At 34.4% G+C, this 22,129-nt stretch overlaps 1 protein-coding gene across 3 annotated transcripts in view; it reads left to right on the top strand.

The window, feature by feature from the left end:
- LOC145259797 (dmX-like protein 2) overlaps positions 1 to 22,129 on the top strand; it is a 441,223-nt gene that overhangs the window by 304,382 nt on the left and 114,712 nt on the right. For all 3 annotated transcript variants that reach the window (XM_080117569.1, XM_080117571.1, XM_080117568.1), the window contains 5 exons: positions 2,383 to 2,531; positions 8,324 to 8,711; positions 11,007 to 11,147; positions 13,507 to 15,126; positions 21,873 to 21,917. In XM_080117569.1, coding sequence (XP_079973695.1) covers positions 2,383 to 2,531; positions 8,324 to 8,711; positions 11,007 to 11,147; positions 13,507 to 15,126; positions 21,873 to 21,917 — 2,343 coding nt within the window. The remainder of the gene's footprint in view (positions 1 to 2,382; positions 2,532 to 8,323; positions 8,712 to 11,006; positions 11,148 to 13,506; positions 15,127 to 21,872; positions 21,918 to 22,129) is intronic.

The following is a 22,129-nucleotide window of genomic DNA, read 5'->3' as shown; positions in this document are numbered from 1 at the left end:
GCTTATACAAAGAGTTGTGGTTACCGCGTGTTTTTATATACACACATGCTATTGAATTTTTAATTAGCTAATCAGCTTCCTAGTTTCCACCGTGCCCATCCTAATCAATCAATGGACGGGCATATTCAGGACAAAGGTACAGTTGACCTTATGTTCACCCTTTCCTTTGTGTGTGTTTTTCATGGCAGGAGTAGATATCTAAGTAAGCTGATCTATTTTCAACCTAGGTGTAGTTAGATATTTAAAAAAATATATATATATATTTATTATTATTATTATTATTAAAAAGCAGTTTTTTTTGCTTGATTATTTTTTTGTTACCGTTTTCCAATCTCCAAATTTTTCATTTTATATTTTTATCAGAGTTGTATAAGTGGATCTATGTTTGTTTTTGTATAGCGAGCATTTTTGACCAGAACATTTCTATCATTCAACGCAGATGGAATTACAAAATCGCAATAATAAAAAATCTCGTACATAACCCGAAACAAAAAAAAATATTCTTCAGTGAACAAAAAATATAAAACAGATCCTAATCAAATAACCAGCTCCAAAACTTTCTTGTTGATGAACAAATTATAGTGGGGTAGGTTATCTCAATATTCCATAAGAATCTTTCACTTACTGCTTACTATTTATTAGCAACTTAAAGCTAATATTCAACAAGAAAATAATCCTCAACCTGTGAACATATTTTACTGGAACCAGCTACATAAAAACTCAGAAACTGATGAAAATGTTCTCAAAAGTATAATTCACAGAAACGTATCTCCCAACAATAACAAAAAAAAATACAAGTTTATCATCTATTATAAAAAATTACAAACAACTAACCTTGTAATCATTTCACAGACAAATAACTTGAGAAAAAAACAAAAAACAATGTAATTTATCAATTTAATTGACTGCTGGGAGAATGTACCTCTAACATTGCTTACTATATCAGCCACACTACCAACACTTTGTCACAAAGACTAACTCGCCATCTCTCTGACTCCAGCTCAATATCACAGCACTTAAATGTTCAAAAATACTAAGGGTGTATTCTCGTTGTTGGAGACCTGACTAACAACGGGAATACACCCCCTGACATAAGAGGTATGAATTTGACTGTTTGTGACATGTAAAGATTGTATTTGAATGTTTTTTTTTCTCCATAGAACTTTCTGAAGAGTTTGTTACGTTCAAAAATACAATCATAACATATTTTTACTGTTTGTTAAAGATTACTAATGAAACAGATCTGTAACATAGTCTCTCATGAGAAAAAAGAACATAGGTTTTCAAAAATTGTGAATTGAACTTTAAAAAATAATATATATCTATAACACTAGCAGTTCAGCCTGGCTTTGCTCGGCCTCTGTGTACTGTTCATAACTTTATGTGCATATGTATATATATTGACTCATGTCCAGGTAACCTACATCTAAAATTTCAAGTGTTAGACTCAAAACTGGCGGAGAAGTTTGGTAGAGTCTGCAAAGGTCAACTCTTTCAACTTTGACCTCTTGGCAGCCAAATATTTGTCCTAAAACTGATTAAAAAGGTTACCCTATGTCTGAATACACTTTATGTAAAATTTCAAATGTTTAGACCAAAAATTGACTGAGTAATTTGGTAGAGACTGCAGAGGTCAAATTGTTTTTAACTTTTGACCCTAATTTTTACTTAACATTTATTGTTTTGGGCTCAAATAAAATCAAAAAGTTTAATCCATACCCAAATAACCTACATCTAAAATTTCAAGTGTTTAGACCCAATTTGGCAGAGGAGTTTGGTTGAGTTTTCAAAGGTCAAATCGTTGAACTTTGACCCCTTGGCAGCCAAATTTCTGGCCAAAAACCGATTAAAAAGATTTTCCCAAATCTTAATACCCCTTATGTAAAATCTTGAGTCTGTAGACTGAAAGTTGACAGAGTAGTTTGGTAGGGTAATGTACACACACAGAGAGACAATTTCACTTTCATATATGTATATATATATATATGTCAGACTCTTTCTCAATTTTGTCATCCATAACTTTCTTTCTACAAAATCAGTTGTTTTAGTGGATGAAATGTAATTAGATTTGATTCTTTCCAGAAAATACTTTGACTAGTTTGGAATTATTTTCATTCAGACACCATCTTAAAAATGGTATATAACTCTGTATTGATGAATATAGAGTTACTTCCTTTTTTGGGGAGGTGGGATTGTAGAGGCCAAAAAAAACGGCATATTTTTTTTTTTTTTTTCTGTTTAGTCAAAATACTACCAGACAGTGCCGGTAGATACAGCTAGTGTTGAATATCCACTATGAAATTCCTCTACGTCCCCAAAGTATTTTGTTTTTTACATATGTAATAGCTGTAATGAATTCTTATATCTCCATTTTTGTTTCAGGGCCTCCGTCTGTATTCGAACCGCCTGTGAAAGAAGTAACAACTATCAACTCGTTTGATGATAACGACAACCAACCTGACGACGACGATGATGACAATTATTATTCTAAAAACCTTAACAGTGTCAAGATCTCTTATTCAACAGCTAAGGTACGATTAAAATTTAAAGTCCTCATCATCAGTTGAACACACATTTTACATGCTGGCATGTGCTGGATTGCTTTTAGAAATTCAGAGGACATTGCCAGGTCTGCTGCAAAAAAAAAAAGGTGGGCTCCCTCGACCAGGCTAGAAAATTACTCACACAAGAAAGTATCCCATATCTTTACAAAGCCACAATTTGCCCATGTATGAAGTATTGTCACATCTGGACTGGTGCATCTACCATTAGTCTCCCACATTTAGACAGGTTCTAAAAGAGTCTCAAATCTAATAAGTTCTGCACTATCGCTCAGGCTCCAACCTCTGTCCCATCATTTCAATGTTGCATCTCTGTGCCTATTTGATAAGTACTTTATTATGATGGGCTTTAATGAACTTTGACACATCGGTTCTCTCAAGATCATTAAAGTAAGGAATGATGCGTCTGGCCAATACTAGATGCGTAACCATTTGGGAACGATAGACACAGTATGTTCTCTCCGCATATCTGTGCATTGTTTCCAGCGATTCTGAACTTATATATACTTCCAACTGGAATAAAAACAGTGCCGACTCTGGGAGGTGTGGTTGGAGATGGTGCAACTCTTGCCACACTAATTTCACGTGCTGGCACCTTTCAGTGGGTATGCCTAGTTTGATAACTGAACGGAGCTGTTTAATAAGCTAATAGTACTTGTGCCCCCTTGACATGCATGCTTTTGACTAATCCAACAAGCAACAAAATCCCACCCCTTCACTGTTGAGGTCTTTAGATGCCGGAAAGTTTTCTATTCTACTGGTTTCTTCCTTTAGGTTGCTAGACTTTGGAATTCCCTCCCGATTTCCTGCTTTCCTGACTGTACTAACCTGCAGAAGTTTAAATGTAATGTTAACAGACATCTTGCTGCTTAACGTCTCACAATTCCCTGTTAGACATAATACCAAATAGTTGCCCATTATGGCAATGTTTTGTTATCGGTGAAAAATAATAAAAAAAAAAGGAAATTGACTTCCACCCTAACCTATCTCTGGCCAGGTCTTTATTTATCCCTCTCTCCTTCAAGTGCATTTTTATCACTTCCTCCCATGGTTTCCTTTACTTTCTCTTGCTAAATGATCCTGCTATCTCAACTGTCCTATACCTACTATCATATTTTTTTTCAATGTGACCAAGCCAACATAGTTTCATGTTCTGCACTCCTCTCCTTATGCTGCCCAGATTTAATCTTCCTCTGAGGTCACCAGATCTAAACCTGTCTTAAAGACTCACATTACACATACTTCTGGTGCGAAAAAATATTTTACATCTTTAATAATAAATTGGAAAAATACATTGAGAATATTGCCAAGGCTACTGCAAAGAAGATGGATTCCTTCTACCATGCTAAAAATTATGTCAAAAAATAATCATTTTGGGCATCGGAAAACGGGCATAACATTTTCCGATTCCGATACCTCTAAAAGTTCTGATTTTTTTTTTCAATTCCTGATTCCGATTAATCATCGCAACACTAATATTTATATGTCAAAGCGGCAATATGCCTTTTTTAGGGTAAAGAAAAGTAAAATAAAATTAGATAAAATTTAGTTCCTCCAATATTTTTCGGTGCAAGTCTATAAATGGGCCACTAGTAATCTTTTTTACTATAAAAATCTGAAAAAAATCTTTATAATGTACGTACTTGTCACTGCATGAAAATGTCATATTCCAAAAATCACGTAAATCGATCAAGTAGTGTTTTTTTTATTTAAGAAAATCAAATATTATGAGAAATTTTATCGAAGAAAAACTTCACACCATCTTGTTTTTGAATGATACACTGCGACACCTATTGGGAATATAAGATCGGCAAGGGGACAGACAATCGACTTTCCACACTATAGAAAAAAAAACTTGGAAAATTAAGACATTTATAAGTTTTTGAGGATTTTGAAAACGAAAATAACGTCTAAAATTCCAGCAAACGAGTAGTTTCCAAGATATGAAAACTTTTACGTAAATTGAGCACCCACATGTTGACGCTCCTCCAACAAAAAATCGGCAAATGTGTATTTCAGCGGCTTAAATTCAAGTTTTACGCTAGTGGTGGCCATAAAGTGGGTGATCATTATACGTTAAATTATTATAGTGGCCCATTTATAGACTTGCACAGTGTTCACACTTACTTGTTAAAATTTAAAAAAAAAACATTGTTAAACCAAATATATTGATGTGATAGTGTTTTCTTCATGGTAACTGACATTTTTTGGCATATCATCTATATATTAATACAATAGAGTTTGTTATTTTCTGTGTCATGCTTACATTCGGGTCTTTTAATTGTTATGTATTTTCATTTCTTGTCATGAATAATTTTACCAAGAATTTTTTTATAAGTTTTGGTTTCGATTTCAATTAAGGATGAAGGAATTCAAGTTATGAAAAAAAAAAAAAAATATATATATATATATATATATATATGTTTTTATTTGGTTTCGATTCAAGCTAATACACCCAAGTCATATGGATATATTTTTTTTATTTTTGAAATCGCAACTTTATAATATATGAAAATCGATAGAACATTAACTCTATAATAATGTATACAAAATCTGCAAGAATTAGAATGTCATATTTAAGTGTACTTTACGATCAGGCTTTGCCAGGCGTTCGTGCTAGCTTGGATAAATACTTTTGCAGTTTTAACAAAAAAGCTAAAATAATATCAGAGCGTCTCCATGTACACTGAACATCTACAGAATGCCAACATCTATATATTACATATGAATGAGTCCCCTGTGGAATTTCCACAGGTCCCGCTAGTAGCTATAAATGTGTTGCAGAAGATTATGCAAAATATGCGTGTAGCACACGAATAACAGAAATGAGGATTACTCACAGTTGATTTGATGAAGACATTTTATTTACAAGGAAGCAACACATAAAATGATACATATTACATCTATCAGTCTTAGTCCGATATTACTTGAGTTTGTGTGTCACAACTATCACGGACAGAAGTAATATATCTCCATCTTCATTTACCCAGATTCAAAGTCATTGGCAGGAAAACTTGCATAATAGGTTAAAGGGAAGAGGAAACTCTGCCTGAAACAGAAAAGTTCAATCAATGTGTGCGTGTATAATATATACTAGCAGAAGTACCCGTCGTTGACTGGGTTCAAAAACAGCCTACAGAAAATGGACTGTGATTGATGAAAGTATGATAGGTTATGAAAAGGAGGGGGTTGTAAAGAGATAGGTTTTGATACTCAAAAATTTTACCCTAAGCAAAAGGTGATGAAAGTAAAAATAATGTTTGCGAAAATATATTTTTTTATATCAACTTTCTTTCCATTCGTAGCCAAGAGTGACCAACAAAATAATGTTTCCTTACAAAGAGAAAATGTTATATATATAATAATATAAATATACAAGAAATAAATGTTACCATAGTCAAAAAGTTTCTTTTATGGTAGAAAAGTTCATTGGTTTGTATTTTTAAGTATTTTGTAAAAAAAATTTTTTTGGAGGGGCACCTGAGCATTTTGTGTTAACAATTTGAGTTCCGTCAACGTAAGGAATATTTATAAACATATTTTAATGTTTTCCGTTATTTTGTGCTTGAGCAATATTCGATTATGGCATGTGTAGTTTATATAAAAATTCATTTAAGTAGTTATCGCCTTAAATTTCATTTTAATTTCGGTTCACTGAAATTATTTCAAGTAAATAGCATTAAAAACTATTTAAAAAAAAAAAAAAACATGAACTGAACTTTTATTGACTATGGTAACATTTATTTCTTGTATATTTATTTTTTCGGGTAGTCATTTGTTGACTTTTCTGCTAAACACTCTTACTAAATAATATCGACGAAATATCGAAAAACAAAGAAACAAAAACAGTTTTGAAAAATAATGAAGCTTTACTTACTTATGTAAAATAATCCGAAACAGCAAAATGGGATATTAAAAAAGTAAACACATAATTACTTTAGTTTTTTAAAGCAAAGAATCGATATGAATAAGAAAATGGCGCCCTTTTCAAGCAGAATAGCTTTGTTTCAGTTTTACAGTATTGAACGATGTAGTATTGTGCCGTCGGATTCAGGGTTGTACTATTGTAATGTAAAGAACACGGAGAAAGGGTTGTAATCAACTAAATTCCTTCTAGTACACTTACAAAAAAAAGCTTAAACAGATATATAAATAAAAATAAAAAGGTTATGTAAATGTTTTTTAAGACGCGTAATCACGTAATCTATGGAGGTTAGGCATGAACAAACACCCAATAATTATACCATATTTCTTCAAACTGAAAACAAAAATTATCAAAGTATACTTACGCAAATAGATATGAAAAGTCTTTGTTAAAGTTTGTGCCATATTTCCATGGAGTACAGGCGTGAACGCAGATCTCACAATTTTATTATACCATCCCTATTTTAGTTGAAACATACTTATTATGTACATCTATATCAAAACCCCTTGTAAACGTTTTTCTTTTTTTTTTTTCTTTTTTTTATTTCCATACTTTGGGGACCAGGCGCGAACGCAGACCCCACAATTTTTATGAACCACCGTAATGCCAGATCAAAAATACCCATTCCTGATCCTCGATACATCTATCATTATATGTAATCAGTTTTTTAAAATCTTCAACCATATAGGAGCCTATTTGTGACCAGACACACACACACACACACACACACACACACACACACACACAGACTTTATAGATATATAAATAATAGTAAGAACAAAGCTGTAAAGTAGAAAGTTACAAGTAGTTTTTATTCAGCAGAATACTCCAAAACTGGTGGGCTAAGTAATCCTTAATCCGTGGTGTTTCAAATAATGGTAACTCTTCTCATCAGTGGAAAAACTGTTAGCAAAAAAAAATCAGATATTCAAGCTAAATATTAGCATTTCTATGTATTTCCTGGTTACTGCATAAGATGAAACTCTCCCTCTCTCATATATATATATATATATGAACAAATGATTAATAAAACATGTTAAAAGACATCTTGAAAAAGAGTTAAATACATATTTAATTTTAAAAAAGGAAGCACAAGATAAGTGTATATATATATATATATATATATATATATATATATATATATATATATATATATATATAATTAGTGTTGAGGCGATTAATCGGAAATAAAAAAATAAAAAAATCGGAACTTTTGAGGGTATCGGAATCGGAAAATGTTATGCCTGTTTTCCGATGCCCAAAATGATTCTTTTTATCATTTTTATTTCTTTGTTTTTTGTTTAAAACTTAATTTCCCATGGCTTGGATTAATGATTTTATTGATTTTAAACTACAAGTAGAAGTTAACATAAGTGTATTTTTTACGTTTGCGAAAATATACATGCACATTTTACATAGGCTTTTTTTTTTCTTTTTTTTTTCTTTTTTTTTTTTTCGGTAATCCTACTCCCCCCCTCTTCCAACAAAAACAACTGTATTTAGAAATTTACATAGAATCTGAATCCATAATTTTGCACAGAATTGGGAATAATATTGGAATTGTCCCATCACTAATATTTATAACACCATTGAATACAACAGAAAAAAAAAAAAAAATTACTGTTGTTTAGAGTTAAAATTTGTGTGAAAAAGAAAAAACAAACAACAAAAAAAAAGAAATTTATTTCTTTTGTTTTCATTTAATTTTACTCTATAAAAAAAAAAAAAATCTCGCATTGTTCTTGGCTTTTAATTTTACCTTATAATTTTCTTCAACAATGCTTCAAGCAAACTACAATCTACTTATACTAATATTTATATATTTCTTTTGTTACAGGTGTGTGCTCAACAACTACCACTTCCCGAAAACGTGGAGGTAATTTGTGCTGTGACCGCTGCTGGCCACTTAAGCTCTGCATCCATCTACCCAGCCTGCCTGGCTCCTTATCTCATTGTGACTGCATGCTCGGACAAATCTGTCTACTTTTGGCGTTGTGAAATGGAATCCATTGAACCGTTTGGCAGTATCGGAGGAATGGACCCCCTGGACGATTATCTGAGCACCAGCATAACCAGTTACGAGATGTCCATCGATGATCAAAGGATTTTTACGAAACCGACGTACAGTACACAGGTCAAAAACATGTCCCTGACAACCCGGTACCAGTGGCAGGAATGGACCATGATGAACAGACACAAAAAATCCAGTTCTATATCAATCCCAGGTAGATTGTTTGACTAATTGTTAGATATTGGTGGTCTGCTAGTGTAAATATTGACTAAGTACATTGGCATAGATAAAGTTGTTAAGTAGTAAATAGGATGTGTTTTAGACAAAGATCATATTATTATGGGGTCAATTTTTTCTGGAAATAAGCTTATAAGAATAGGATGCACAACAAATAAAACTTTCTGTTATAGTCAAGATTGTTTGTTTTTTGTTTTTTTCTCTAGTTTCTGCTCTACATGACAGTGACGAGCAAGATGATGTCTCTTTTCTCTAATGATTAACTTCCTCTCAAATAAATAACTTAAAAGACTTCCTCTCCGATAACTGTTGTATACGGGGGGGGGGGGGAGTAGATATTATGTACATGTGTCAAAGCTTGTGTATCATCCAGTGATATATACGTTTGACTATACATGTCACAGTCATTCAAATTACACACGGGTTCTCGACAGATCATTGCAGTTAAGCAACATTGAGCCTGGCTAGTACCAAATGGGAATTCTAGGCTCTCCACTTATCTCAGCATTTGTTTCTAGTTGTCCTGTACATATATATCACTTTAACAATGTCGACTCAGGAGAGGTGTGGTTGGAGATTGCGCACCTTCTGCCACAAAAATTTAAGGAGCAGGCACCCCTTCGTGGATATCCATAGTCTGTCAAAGACTGAAGGCGCCCCCGCACCCACAAACCCACAGTCATCTATATACCATGTGTATATATATGTGTGTTCGTCTAATGTAGATTTTACCATCGTTCGTTGAATTGATGTGTATGTAACACTTACGACAGTGTTAATACCTTAACAGATACAGTTTAACGACGGGTGCGTCGCATTTATAACAGGAAGGGACAAATAACAGTTCTCTGGGGTTGTAACGTCGGGCCAATCATAGAAACATACTTGGTCTGTCTTTGATCTTGTTTGACGGATCCTCGGAAAAGCTGCAAATAAGATTCATCCCAATGAATTAACAAATTTCAGGTTGTCTTTTCGGCAACTTTATTTACCAATGTTTCCCCATTGGAAAGCTGCAATGCTGATCCTAGATTAATACATTCTGATTCCCTCCGAGGATCAATTTTTCTCCCTCTCTTGACTCTGACCCCTCACTCTTGAATACACATGATCCTTGACTAATTATATACATGTTTTTCAAGCTCTACCCTAAGGTCACATCACTTTAAGTGACCTCTACATAATGCTACATCTGACTCCAGGGGTCAACCTATTTTTAAATTCTTTGTGTTTTGACATTTTTTTCTGCTAAAACTTAACATAAATAATTTTAATTAATTTATTGATTGCAGACTATTGTCCTCATCTTTCTTAGGCGTTGTTTTCACGACGTTTCGGCCAACTATTCCTCTGGCCTTCATTAGGTGGTAACCATGACGGAATAGGAACTCCGAATCTCCTAACTGCATTCTCAGAAATTACTGCCATCCATAGTTGTTGTTATCTCATCATAATTTCGCCAAGTAAGCCTCTGTTACCACCTGACGAAGGCCAGAGGAATAGTTGGCCGAAACGTCGTGAAACAGCGACTAAGAAAGATGAGGATAATAGTCCACAATAAATAAATTAATAAATAATACTCATCTCAGTAATGAATTCCAATTAAATGTGTTTTTATTAATTATGTGTTTTTACTAATTATTTTAAATAATATAAATAATTTTATCTGTAAATATTTATTACGCTATGATAACATTCTATTTTTACGCATATTATAACCATCATAAAAATCATTGATTAGCACATCTTTCAGCATTGCCCTACCAATATCTAACACTCCACCTCGGTTCCCTCATGTTAAGAATGGCTTTCTTATCCACTTGACCATGTCTAATAATCCAACCAAACAGACAGCATAAACTGGACCCCCCCCAAAAAAAAAACAGACAATTTTGATTCTAACTAAATTTTTCTTTTTCGAGGCGTCCAAGTTTCTAGCACTAATTCCATCAGTTCAGACCTTCAGCAACTTTTAACAACACTAACGTGTTACTTTTCCCTTTCCACAAGGAGCTGACCCCTCAGATTAATACCATCAACAAAACGAAGAGAAAAAAAAAACTATGAACAAGTTGATTTAACAATAAAGTCTCAGAAAAAAGAAAATTGTTTTAATTATTATTTAATAAAAAAAACTTATATATCATTATTTTATTTTCTAAATTTTTAAATTAAACTTACGAAATAATTTTTGTGATTCAAGTTTCTCTATCCTGCCTTTACTTAGTTATTGTTTGTCGATGTAATCTGAAATCTCCAATTTTACTTCCAGGCAAGCCAATTACAGTGTGCTGTGCCTACAGTGGCCGTTTGGCTGTGGCTTATCGTTTTGGCGGGATTCGGGCAACCTCGGAGCAACCAAACAATGTGTCTGTTAATTTATGTGTTGCTATTTATGAATGCGAATCAACAGGTGAGATTCGTACGACTGCATTTTCATTAATTTCTTTCTTTTTTTTTTTTTTTTTTTTTTTTTAATTGCGTTTTTATTTCATTTGAAAACATTTGTTTTTAAAATATTTAACTTTTTCTACTGGATTTTATTTTTTAATGTTTTCTCTTATTTTAATAAATTTTTGTTGTCCCCCCCCCTTTCACTTTCAGGTTCACGGTAATGAAGGGAATTAAGAACTAATAGTAGGGGTACCCGGTATTGTCCGGGTGTGGAGAGGTGTGTATGTGGGGGGGGGAGGGATAAAATAACAATAGGAAGTCTAGGTGGAGAGAGATGTTAAAAAGTGGTAGTTATGGGTGGGGGGTCAAAACAACAGTAGGCAGAGATAGTAGCGGCAGAGGGTCATGAACATTGCATAAACGCTAGTTGATCATCTTATAGTTATTATTCTGCAGACAGTGACCATCCTTAAGTGCAATTATAATTAAATAATAATTATTCTTTATACTAACAGATGCTAATGTTTCATACTTACGCAATTATCAGTGTAGAGGTGACAAATTCCTGCTGATCATTTCCTTCAGCAACTACCTGATCCTTTTGGCACAACACCATATTTATAAACTTTTTTGACACGTTCAATTATCTATTTCCTTTTTTCTTTTTCTTTCCTCTCTTTACCTTGTCTTATCTTTATAATCTTACAAATTTTTAATTTAACTTGTATTTTTATTGCTTTTCCCCCTCTCTTTTCATTTCCCCCTTTTCCCTTCTTCTCTTTCTCTCTCTTGCTTCCATTCTCTTGGTTTTTAATATCCATATGTAATCACAAAAAAAAAAAACATATCTTTCCTTTTTATTTTAACTTGAATCATCTGACGATATGGACGGATAATTTCATCCTTGTCTATTGAAACAACTTGTAATGAATTAAGTTAATACACTTGAGGTTGTGATAATAATAAACAACGTATATATATATATATACACATACATACATACATATGTATGCACACACACTAGCAAAGATGACCTTGACCTTCACTAATTTTGTGCAGGACCATCGGTCCAGTGGAGTGAACTGTAGGAGAGTTGCGCGCACACACACACGCTATTACTTTGTTTATATATATATAAGTTTCCGGTCACAGTTAGGATCTTTGGTGTGGTTTCAAGTAAGGGCCGCATCCTCTATCTCACAGAAGAGATGTTGCGAGTTTGTCTCTGATGTATCGTTATTTTCATGGAAAGTGTTCGACTGAGCTTCAATCTATGGTCCCCCCTTGCCAAACTTTCACAAGAAACACTCGTCTAGCTGTAAACACTATCAATAATTCCCCCCACTCTTTATCTGTGCCTAAACCTAAACGTAGATTCCATGAACAAAGCTTCTTTCTTAGAACTGCACGCCTGTGGAATTGTCTTCCGTTTTCCTGCTTTCCAGCTGACTACAATATGGTTGTCTTCAAGTCTAACGTAAATAAGTTCTTGATGAACCATTCCATATAAGTTATCAAATTTACCAAATTTTCATTACTAATGATTACTATATTGTCCAATTTCTACTGTACACTCTTTAACCCTTATCCTTGAGTGGCCTTTTAGCCTTGATAATGTGGTGATGCCTATGTTAAAAAAAAAAAAAAAAAAAATCTTCAAAGTCTGCTTGAAAGTCAACACCAAAGTGTACCTGGATATACTGAAGAGTGTGGTGATCCCCTGATTAAATCAGGTGACCGCTGGCAAACCCTGAGTGTGGCAGCAGGACTCTGTGCCAGCCCACAAGTCGAAAGAAACCCAGACTTGGCTTCAGAAGGAGTGCTATTACTTTGTACCCTTCTCTCACTGCCCCCCCCTCCTTTCTGACCTGAACCCACTAGACTACTTCATTTGGTCAGACGTCGAGAACATCACCATGACTTTTCAAAACCCCAAAGCGATCCTGATCGTCGCCATCTGCCGAGCTCCAGCTGGCTCTTGTGAAAAGGCATGCTCCCAGTTCCGGACCCTTATCGAGGCAGTGATTGATGCTGAAGGTGGCTACATTGAATAGATATCAGCTCTACTATATAGTCAAGTTACTGGAACAGATCTTTTCGATAAAAGTTTTAAAATAAAGCTGTAGTGTTCTTTTCTTTAGGGCGACAAATTTATCGTTCCATCCTGCATATATATATATATAAAACGTTATTGCTATAATAATATTTTAAATTTATGGTAGTTTTATCATTTTTCTCTTAACTTTTAATTCTGTGATTCTCTTAAAATTTTTTTTTTTTTTATTAAAAAAATGTCTTATTTTAATTTATTAACAAAAATTGTTTTTGTTTTTTAAAATTTCTTTCTAATTCACATATTGTCATCGTTTCTTCGACAGGCGGTTCAGAATGGTCACTTGAAGACACGATCGAGTTGAATAACATCAGCATTCCGGATCCAAAAGCCGAGATTGACCTGAACTTAATCTTGAGTCCGGAGAATACAAACCTACCTGTTTTCCGCATTGGGGAGGACTCTTCAATGTCAGCATCGTTAGCCATGTCTCGCACAAAGTCCGTACCCAGCTTGTCCACAATCCATAGCGTGCGTAAATCCATCGCTGAATATGGAAACAAGACGGGGATCCTCGTTCAAAAGCACCTCGTACAATTAGACTGGGTTTCCACAGAGGATGGATCCCATATACTTACAGTTGGGGTCGGCTCCAAGATTCTCATGTATGCCCAGGTGTCTGACGAAATCGCTCAAATATCCATGGGTAGCAAAAACATGAGTGTCCGCAAGCAGCGATCCAGCCATCAGAAACGCATGCAGAGAGCCAAGAGCATTGTGGTCGATAATTATGAGGAGGTAATCCGCTGGATGAAACTGCGTAGTGTTGAATTGACTACAGCGGATGGCCTGCCTCCTCTTCCAATGCATATGTCCTGGGTACGTTCGGGAATCCTTGTTGTTGCCATGGACAATGAAGTCCATGTTTATTCCCAGTGGCGTGGTACAGCTTCTATTGACAACCAAGGCTTTGAAGAGCCAGACTGCGATAAACGTAGCTTGTCCGACTTCAGTCTGTCTGCGTTAGCTAGTTCATCGATGCTTTCGGCGAGCAAATCTATGCAAAATTTCAAGTCTTCACTCTCTACGTCGAGTTTCAAGCAACTTCCCGTGAACACACTGACACCAGTACATCCAAAGAAGAAAGAGTTGAACAAGCGGGCAAGTTTAACAAAGAGTGAGAGCATTGCAAGCCTCTCACTGATTACAGACCTGGGATTATTTGAAGCTGCCAGACAGGCAAATCCTGTCTTGCCGCAATATCATCCGAAGCAACTAATGGAACTCTTGAATTTTGGTCGGATTAAGAGAGTCCGTGCTATTCTTTCACACCTTGTACGCTGCATTGCTGGCAGTGAAGTTTATCAGGCTACATACAAAGACGAGATGGATGCCCAAGAAAGCAAGGTACATTCAATCCATCGTCAACGGGCAATGTCTATCGGTGCCACGACCCCGAACGAGAAGACCGGCATCTGTGAAGAAACCACTTTGGACTATATTGAAATCATATCGATTCCTCCTTTGCCGATTTATGCACTTTTAGCTGCCGATACAGATTCTTCAATCGATGCCGATGTCGCAGCTGCCAGTACCGGAACTGGGAGACCTGCTTCTCAGGACTATACGGATCTCTTCAATACTGCCGTCATGGACTCTGATTCTGACTCCGATGTCTTTTCTAACCATTCAGGAGACAACAAAGAAGTGTCTAGACAAAGGACAACTAGCACAAGGAGTCATTTTATGTCTGTATCCGCTCGCACCCCGCACCAAATGTTAAATGTCTTTGGTCCAATGCAGTGCCAACTGCTGGCCAAGCATCTCACGCACATGCTCCTACCAGGACTTACCAGTCTGGATCAGATGTACCTGTTGGCATTGGCTGATACAATCGCTACCACCAGTACAGACACCACAACCTTGAATACCATGTCAACCACAGGTACGTTTACCATTTTCTATGCAAAGTATCCAAACGTCACCTTTAGTGATGCAACGATTCCAATATTTTTCCCAGTTCTGATCCAATTGCTGGTCCCTTTTACATTTCTGATTCGACACAATTATAGATTTCGATCTTTTATATATATATATATATATATATATATATATATATATATATATATATATATAAAATGGGTTAAGAAATTCCAGCGAAAGAAAGATGTATATTTAAATAAGGGAGTAGTCACCAACAATGTATTTTTTGACATTATTTTATTATTCCGTGTCTTGGTTTTTCATTGAGAATTATGTTTGGATCATTGTAATAATGTTTTTAAGTCATTGAAATCGTTTACGCGCGTTTCAGGCGGTCTGTGATGCGTCCTCGTCAGAAATTATTTTTAAATGTGTCAATTTCTGACGAGGACGCGTCACAGACCGTCTGAAACGCGCGTAAACGATTTCAATGACTTAAAAACATTATTACAATGATCCAAACATAATTCTCAATGAAAAACCAAGACACGGAATAATAAAATAATGTTAAAAAAATACACATTGTTGGTGACTACTCCCTTATATATGAAAAAGGGAAGATTGAGTTTTTTTGTATCCATGATAAAGACTTTTGCCTCCAATGTGACAAAACCATTATTGCTATCCTCTCGAAAGGATGTTCTGTCCCCCCCCCCATCATATGAATAATGTTATTTATCAATTTAAATGTAGTTGCAGTGCCAACTACGTGGGCAGCACAACCCTAAGGTTAGATGGTCGCGTCCAACAACACGTACCTAGTAAAATCCGGAATGGAATCTACCAACGAACGGATATTTTGAGCAATACGTATGGTTCCGCTATAACGGACCATTTGCTTAAAAACCCGCGATGCGCAATAAATTTCAGCAGTGACTCATTTTCTATCCTGAGTCACACTCACTCGTTATTTCATTTGAAGGTCTTGGAGACTATTCACGTCTGGTTAAGGAGATCTTCTCTCTGTAAGCAGAAGGATTGTCTTTTAGGTTTGGACGTGATTTGTCCCTTAGGCGTTTTCTCCCCATATCATAACGATAGATTTATTTTAGTCGTTCCTCTCATTTTTTTTTTTTCTTCCCAAATAATTTGATTTTATTTTAGCCACTCCCCACGTTTAAATTTGTTTCCCTATAATAATAAAATATTACAAAATAAAAAGAAAACTCTCAATTTGGCTTTTGAAAAGTGAGGGCAAAAACTGGTCGACCAACACTACCCCATTATTTTTTTTTTTTTCTTAACCTTCATTAAATATTTTCCCTTCGCCCTTCTTTTTACCATGGATACAAAAAACTCAGTCTCCCCTTTTTCATAGCTATAATAAAGTTTTGTTTGTACCCCCCCCCCCAAAAAAAATAATGAAATATATATATATATAAAAGTGAACGTGTCTGTCTGTGTGTCTGTCTGTCTACATTTCCCTACGCAATAACTCTGTCAATTTTTTAGTCTATAGACTCGAAATTTGAAATACCGGGTACTGAGATTTGGGAAAATCGATGTGACGGGTGTCAGCCAGAAATTTGGCTGTAAAGGGGTCAAATTTCAACGATTTGACCTTTAAGAACTCTACCAAACTCCTCCGACAATTTTGGGTCTAGACACTTGAAATTTTAGATATAGGTTCCTTGAACCTGGATCTAACTTAATAAAATGATTTGAGCCCGAAACTATAAATTTTAAGGGGTCATAATAGGGGTCAAAGTTTTAAAAAATTAACCATTTTTTTTTTTTGTTTTTTTGCACAGCATACACCTCCAAACACCCGGGCAACGCCGGGCACCCCTGCTAGTATATATATAAAATAAAATACTTTTTTTGTCTATTAATTCTATTTTTGATCCTTTCCAACTTCCAAATAACAATTTTCAATTCTGGTGGGAACTGGCTGATGTAATCACCATATCTATCATAAGTCTGAGAACTTTTCAACCCTCCAGGATTCACTGACTGGTTTTGAACAACTTATAAATTTTTTTTTAAATTCGGACTTATGATAGATATGGTGATTACATCAGTCACTTCCCACCAGAAATGAAAATTGTTATTCGGAAGTTGGAAAGGATCAAAACTAGAATTAATAGACAAAAAAAATAATAAAATATACCATAGAGAAAAAATTCTGCATATATATATATATATATATATATATGATTGCAATGTCTTATCAGACGAGTGCCACTCCCTCAGACACTTAATGTCCATGAGCCCAAATGCCTGAGGGAGTATCTATACAAAGATGATGTTACAGAGTTTTAGCTTTGTATGACAGCTAAGTCTCTCTCTCGCAACAAGCAAGAGCAAGATAGCCAGCAACAAGTTAAACTGCAGACCAGCTTAATGCGGGTACTGGTCTCCTGCTTTATGGTTTTTTAAATCAGAGATTTGCTTCTTTTAGAAAGGTTGCCTTCACCACGGCTTACGGAAGCCCTCTCCACCCCAACACACACACACACATATATATCTATAAAAGTGAACGTGTCTGTCTGTCTGTGTGTCTGTCTGTCTGTGTACATTTCCCTACGCAATAACTCTGTCAATTTTTTAGTCTATAGACTCGAAATTTGAAATACCGGGTACTGAGATTTGGGAAAATCGATGTGACGGGTGTCAGCCAGAAATTTGGCTGTTAAGGGGTCAAATTTCAACGATTTGACCTTTAAGAACTCTACCAAACTCCTCCGACAATTTTGGGTCTAGACACTTGAAATTTTAGATATAGGTTCCTTGAACCTGGATCTAACTTAATAAAGTGATTTGAGCCTGAAACTATAAATTTTAAGGGGTCATAATAGGGGTCAAAGTTTTAAAAAATTAACCATTTTTTTTTTTTTTTTTTTTTTTTGCACAGCATACACCTCCAAACACCCGAGCAACGCCGGGCACCCCTGCTAGTATATATATATATATATATATATATATATATACACACACACAAATATACACGGTGCTAGTTGGCCATTGACCCCAAAAAAGGGTTCATTCGCCCTTTAGAAGGTCTTGTTTTTAATCCTTCAGGGAGACTAGCCACCCTCATCACCAAACCAGTCTGGTGGGGGAACCAGTTTAGTCGTCGGTGACCGAACCATGAGGCAGGTAGTACTGGGTTATATATATATATATATATATATATATATATACACACGCTCCTATAAATTCGTTTTTCTTTTGTGTGTATTGATATTCATATTAAAAACCCTCTTTTCTATTTATTTAAAAGAAAATACAATTTTCTTATACATGGATTGTGGAAATGCATTCACTAGCAAAAGATCTAGCTAATTTGCATATTCTTTTAAACATTCATTTTAATTAATTCCCTATTAGTTTTTTCGGTTTTCTCATGGGATGATCTAGAGTTAACTATTGCGTGTAATTATATTCATGCAGATATTCTACATGATTTATACTTGCATAATATTTGCGTAAAATCTTTATACAGTAAACAAAAAATGTTTCCATATATATTTATGTATACGTATATATTTTTGTTTAATCTATTAGTGTATCTATCTATATATCAATAAAAGTGAACATGTCTGTGTACATTCCCCTACGCAATAACTCTGTCAATTTTAAGTCTGCAGATTCAAAATTTGATATACAGGGTACTGAGATTTGGGAAAATCTTTGTAATCCATTTTCGACCAGAAATTTGGCTGTTAAGGGGTCAAAGTTCAAAGATTTGACTTTTGAGAACTCTACTAAACTCCTCTGCCAATTTTGGGTCTAAACACTTGAAATTTTAGATATAGGTTCCTTGGACATGGATATAACTTAATAACTTGATTTGAGCCCAAAACAAATGTTAAGGGGTCATAATATGGGTCAAAGTTTTAAAAAATTGACCGCTTTTTTTTTTTTTTTTTTTTGCTCAACATACACCTCCAAACACCCGGGAAACGCCAAGCTGAAATGCTAGTATATATATATATATATATATATATATATATATATATATATATATATGGTAAAAACATCCACTTGTTATAGATAAAGGTTGAAGAAAGAAAAGAAATTTAGTTCGTAGACCATGAGTGGAACTAGAGCTCAGTATGAATTCAAATGGGCCTATTCCACTTGTGGTCTACAAACTAAATTTCTTTTTTTTCTTCTGCCTATCAATATCTCTTCAATGTTTTTTTTAAACCAAGTGGATCTTTTTCTGGATTTTGGATTTTGATGTTTTTTAAACTTTTCCAATTCGTTTTAAGATTACCTTTCTTTTTTGAACCAAAAGAAAAAAAGAAAAAAAAACTATACATTTTTATTCTTGGGTGAACTAATGGAAAGTCTCTGATGATTGTTTGGTTTATGCCATTCAATGAAACCTGTGTAAGATGCAGTAATTTACGCAATATGAATATAAGTTAAATGTACATTCCTGTGATTTTGAAATGTTTAATAAAGTTTTGTGTGTATATATATATATATATATATAAAGGCAAGGTGGTTATGCCATTCAATGAAACACATGTAAGACACGTGAATTTAAACAATATGAATTAAGTGTATATCCCTGTGATTTTGAAATGTTTAATAAAGTTACATTTGCTCTGAAAGTGTAAATCCATTTTCATTGAGCTTAATAAGCCGTTCCAATTTTAAGATAGCCTTATTGAATATATACATTATAAACGTATATTTGTTTTAAGGAAACGCACATATATATATTAAATGATTGTATAGTTTGGTTTCCTACATCCACTGGAACCCATGTGTTTATCAAAGAGTGCTCGATGGAGGACAGAGCAAGTATATAGTATGGTAGTATAGTAATTGTTAATGGTGTAAGTTGGATAGAATTTGATTATTTAAGTGAATGGTTCAACAAGAACATCTTTGCATTGAACTTGAAGGCTACGATATTGTAGTTGGCTGAGAAGCAGGCCAACAGAACAGTGTTCCACAGATGGGCAATTCTAGGAAAGAAGCTTTGTTCATAGAATCTGCATTTAGATTTAGGCACAGATGGAGAGTGGGAGAAATTGTTGATAGTGGTTGTAGATAATCGGGTGATTTTTGCGAAAGTCTGGTAAGGGGGTGGACATAGATCGGAGCTCAAACGAGCACCTGCTATGAAAATAACGATGGAGAAGAGACATGTTCACAATCTCTTCTGTAGTTACAGAGAAGAGAAAAGGTCATCACTTACTAGTATACGAAGCCCGTTTTGAACTCTATTAAGGCAGGTTAGAGCGCCGTAAGCAGCTTCTTCCCGGATGTCGTAATAGTACTCCATTTTAGGATGTACTTGGCTCTTATACAGGTAGAGGAATGCATCGGCAGTGAGATACCTACTGGAGCGATGGAATGATTCAACAATTTTTCCACTGATGTTGGCAACAGATTTGATGTACATGTAAATAAGTAGCAGACGTGTCCAGCGTTCGCCGATATTAAATGTAACGTTAAATTCCGTTTAAAAAATGAAGTAAAAAAAAAATGGAAACTAACTGAGACATATGCATGGGAGTATTATTTTTTTTTGTCAACAGTTTACTTCTTGCAAATAAAAAATACTCAAGCTGAGATCCAAGCTATAATCTCAAACCGGTGAGTCAAATGCGATAACAGTTAGACTAGCTTGCCACGACGTTATTATTATCTTACTTATTCTTAACATAGGGAAAGTTGACAAACAGTTAAAAATCTGATGCCCCCCCACCCCTAAGTACCAATTTTTCAATTTTTCCTCTTAGCTGCTGTTTTTTCCCCGATGAAACATATAAAATTTATTTCCATATGTCTGAATAGGAAATATATCAAATTTCAAATCTATACATCAAAAGTTAGTGGAGTATATAGGTTGAGAGTTGTCTTCACACACATAGTATATCTTTATAGTTATATAGATTATCTATAAATTATCTGTAATCTATTATATATAATATATATATTTTAGGATGTACTTGGCTCTTATACAGATAGAGGATTGCATCGGCAGTGAGATACCTACTGGAGCGGTGGAACGATTCAACAATTTTTCCACTGATGTTGGCAACAGATTCAATGTACATATTCCATTTACAGATCAGGAGTGAAGGTCGGTCCCAGAAGCTTGTCTAGACATGATGCTTCTCCAAGATGAGAGCCATTCATTCGGTCAGAACACCTATGATGAAAAGAGAGAAGCTTGGTTTTAGATGCATTAAAATTAACCAGCCACCTTTTTCCCCATTGCACCATGTGCTCAAGATCAGAAGAGAAAGAATCAGAAAGATCTTGATCATTGCTGACCTTTTGAAGTGTTACCATAGATCGTGGTATCATTTGAACAAATGTCTATGAATGATTTAAGAATGTGTTTTAGGAGATCATTGATGATCAGGAAAAGGGTTGGGCTCAGCTAAATTGGCCAATGATTTTTAGTTTTCAGAAAATATTTACTCTTTTCTTACAATTAGAATTTCCGGGTTTTTTTGTTTTTTTTTTCTTTCTACCAAATTCAATTTTCGCTAATAGTCTTTGAAAAACTGTTTTCGTTCTTAATTAATTTGCTAGCTTATCGTTTTTCATAATTTTTGGATATGTTCTTTACTGTAACATGACAATTCAATAGATACCATTGGTTTCACTTGAAATTCCATATTTCAAATTTCACTACAATAACAAACAAAGAACCAAAATTCTACAGAAAAAAAAAAAAATTGATCAAATGCAAAGAATTTTGTTTTCATGTTAATCTTTCTTTCCTTTTCACAGATGAAACAGCAGAAGAATCAGACGCTCCTGTCACAACAAACACAGGTAAAAAATAGTTAAAATTAAAATAAATTATAAAAAACTACTTTTATTAAAAAAAAATGTGGTCTGTTTCAAAAATTCATGTTTGGCATTTATAATTCCATAATATTGAGCACCCAGTAAGATACCATAAATATCTGTATTTATAATATTCTTATTTATAGTTAAATTTGAAAAATTCAAGTCCCATAGATTTAATTTAATCAAATAATAAG

This window comes from Euprymna scolopes, chromosome 35 (assembly GCF_053919585.1).
Source record: "Euprymna scolopes isolate OS-2025 chromosome 35, ASM5391958v1, whole genome shotgun sequence".
Lineage (NCBI taxonomy): Eukaryota > Metazoa > Mollusca > Cephalopoda > Sepiida > Sepiolidae > Euprymna > Euprymna scolopes.
The sequence above is the reverse complement of the archived record's forward strand: the minus strand, read 5'-3'. Positions and strand labels throughout refer to the sequence as shown.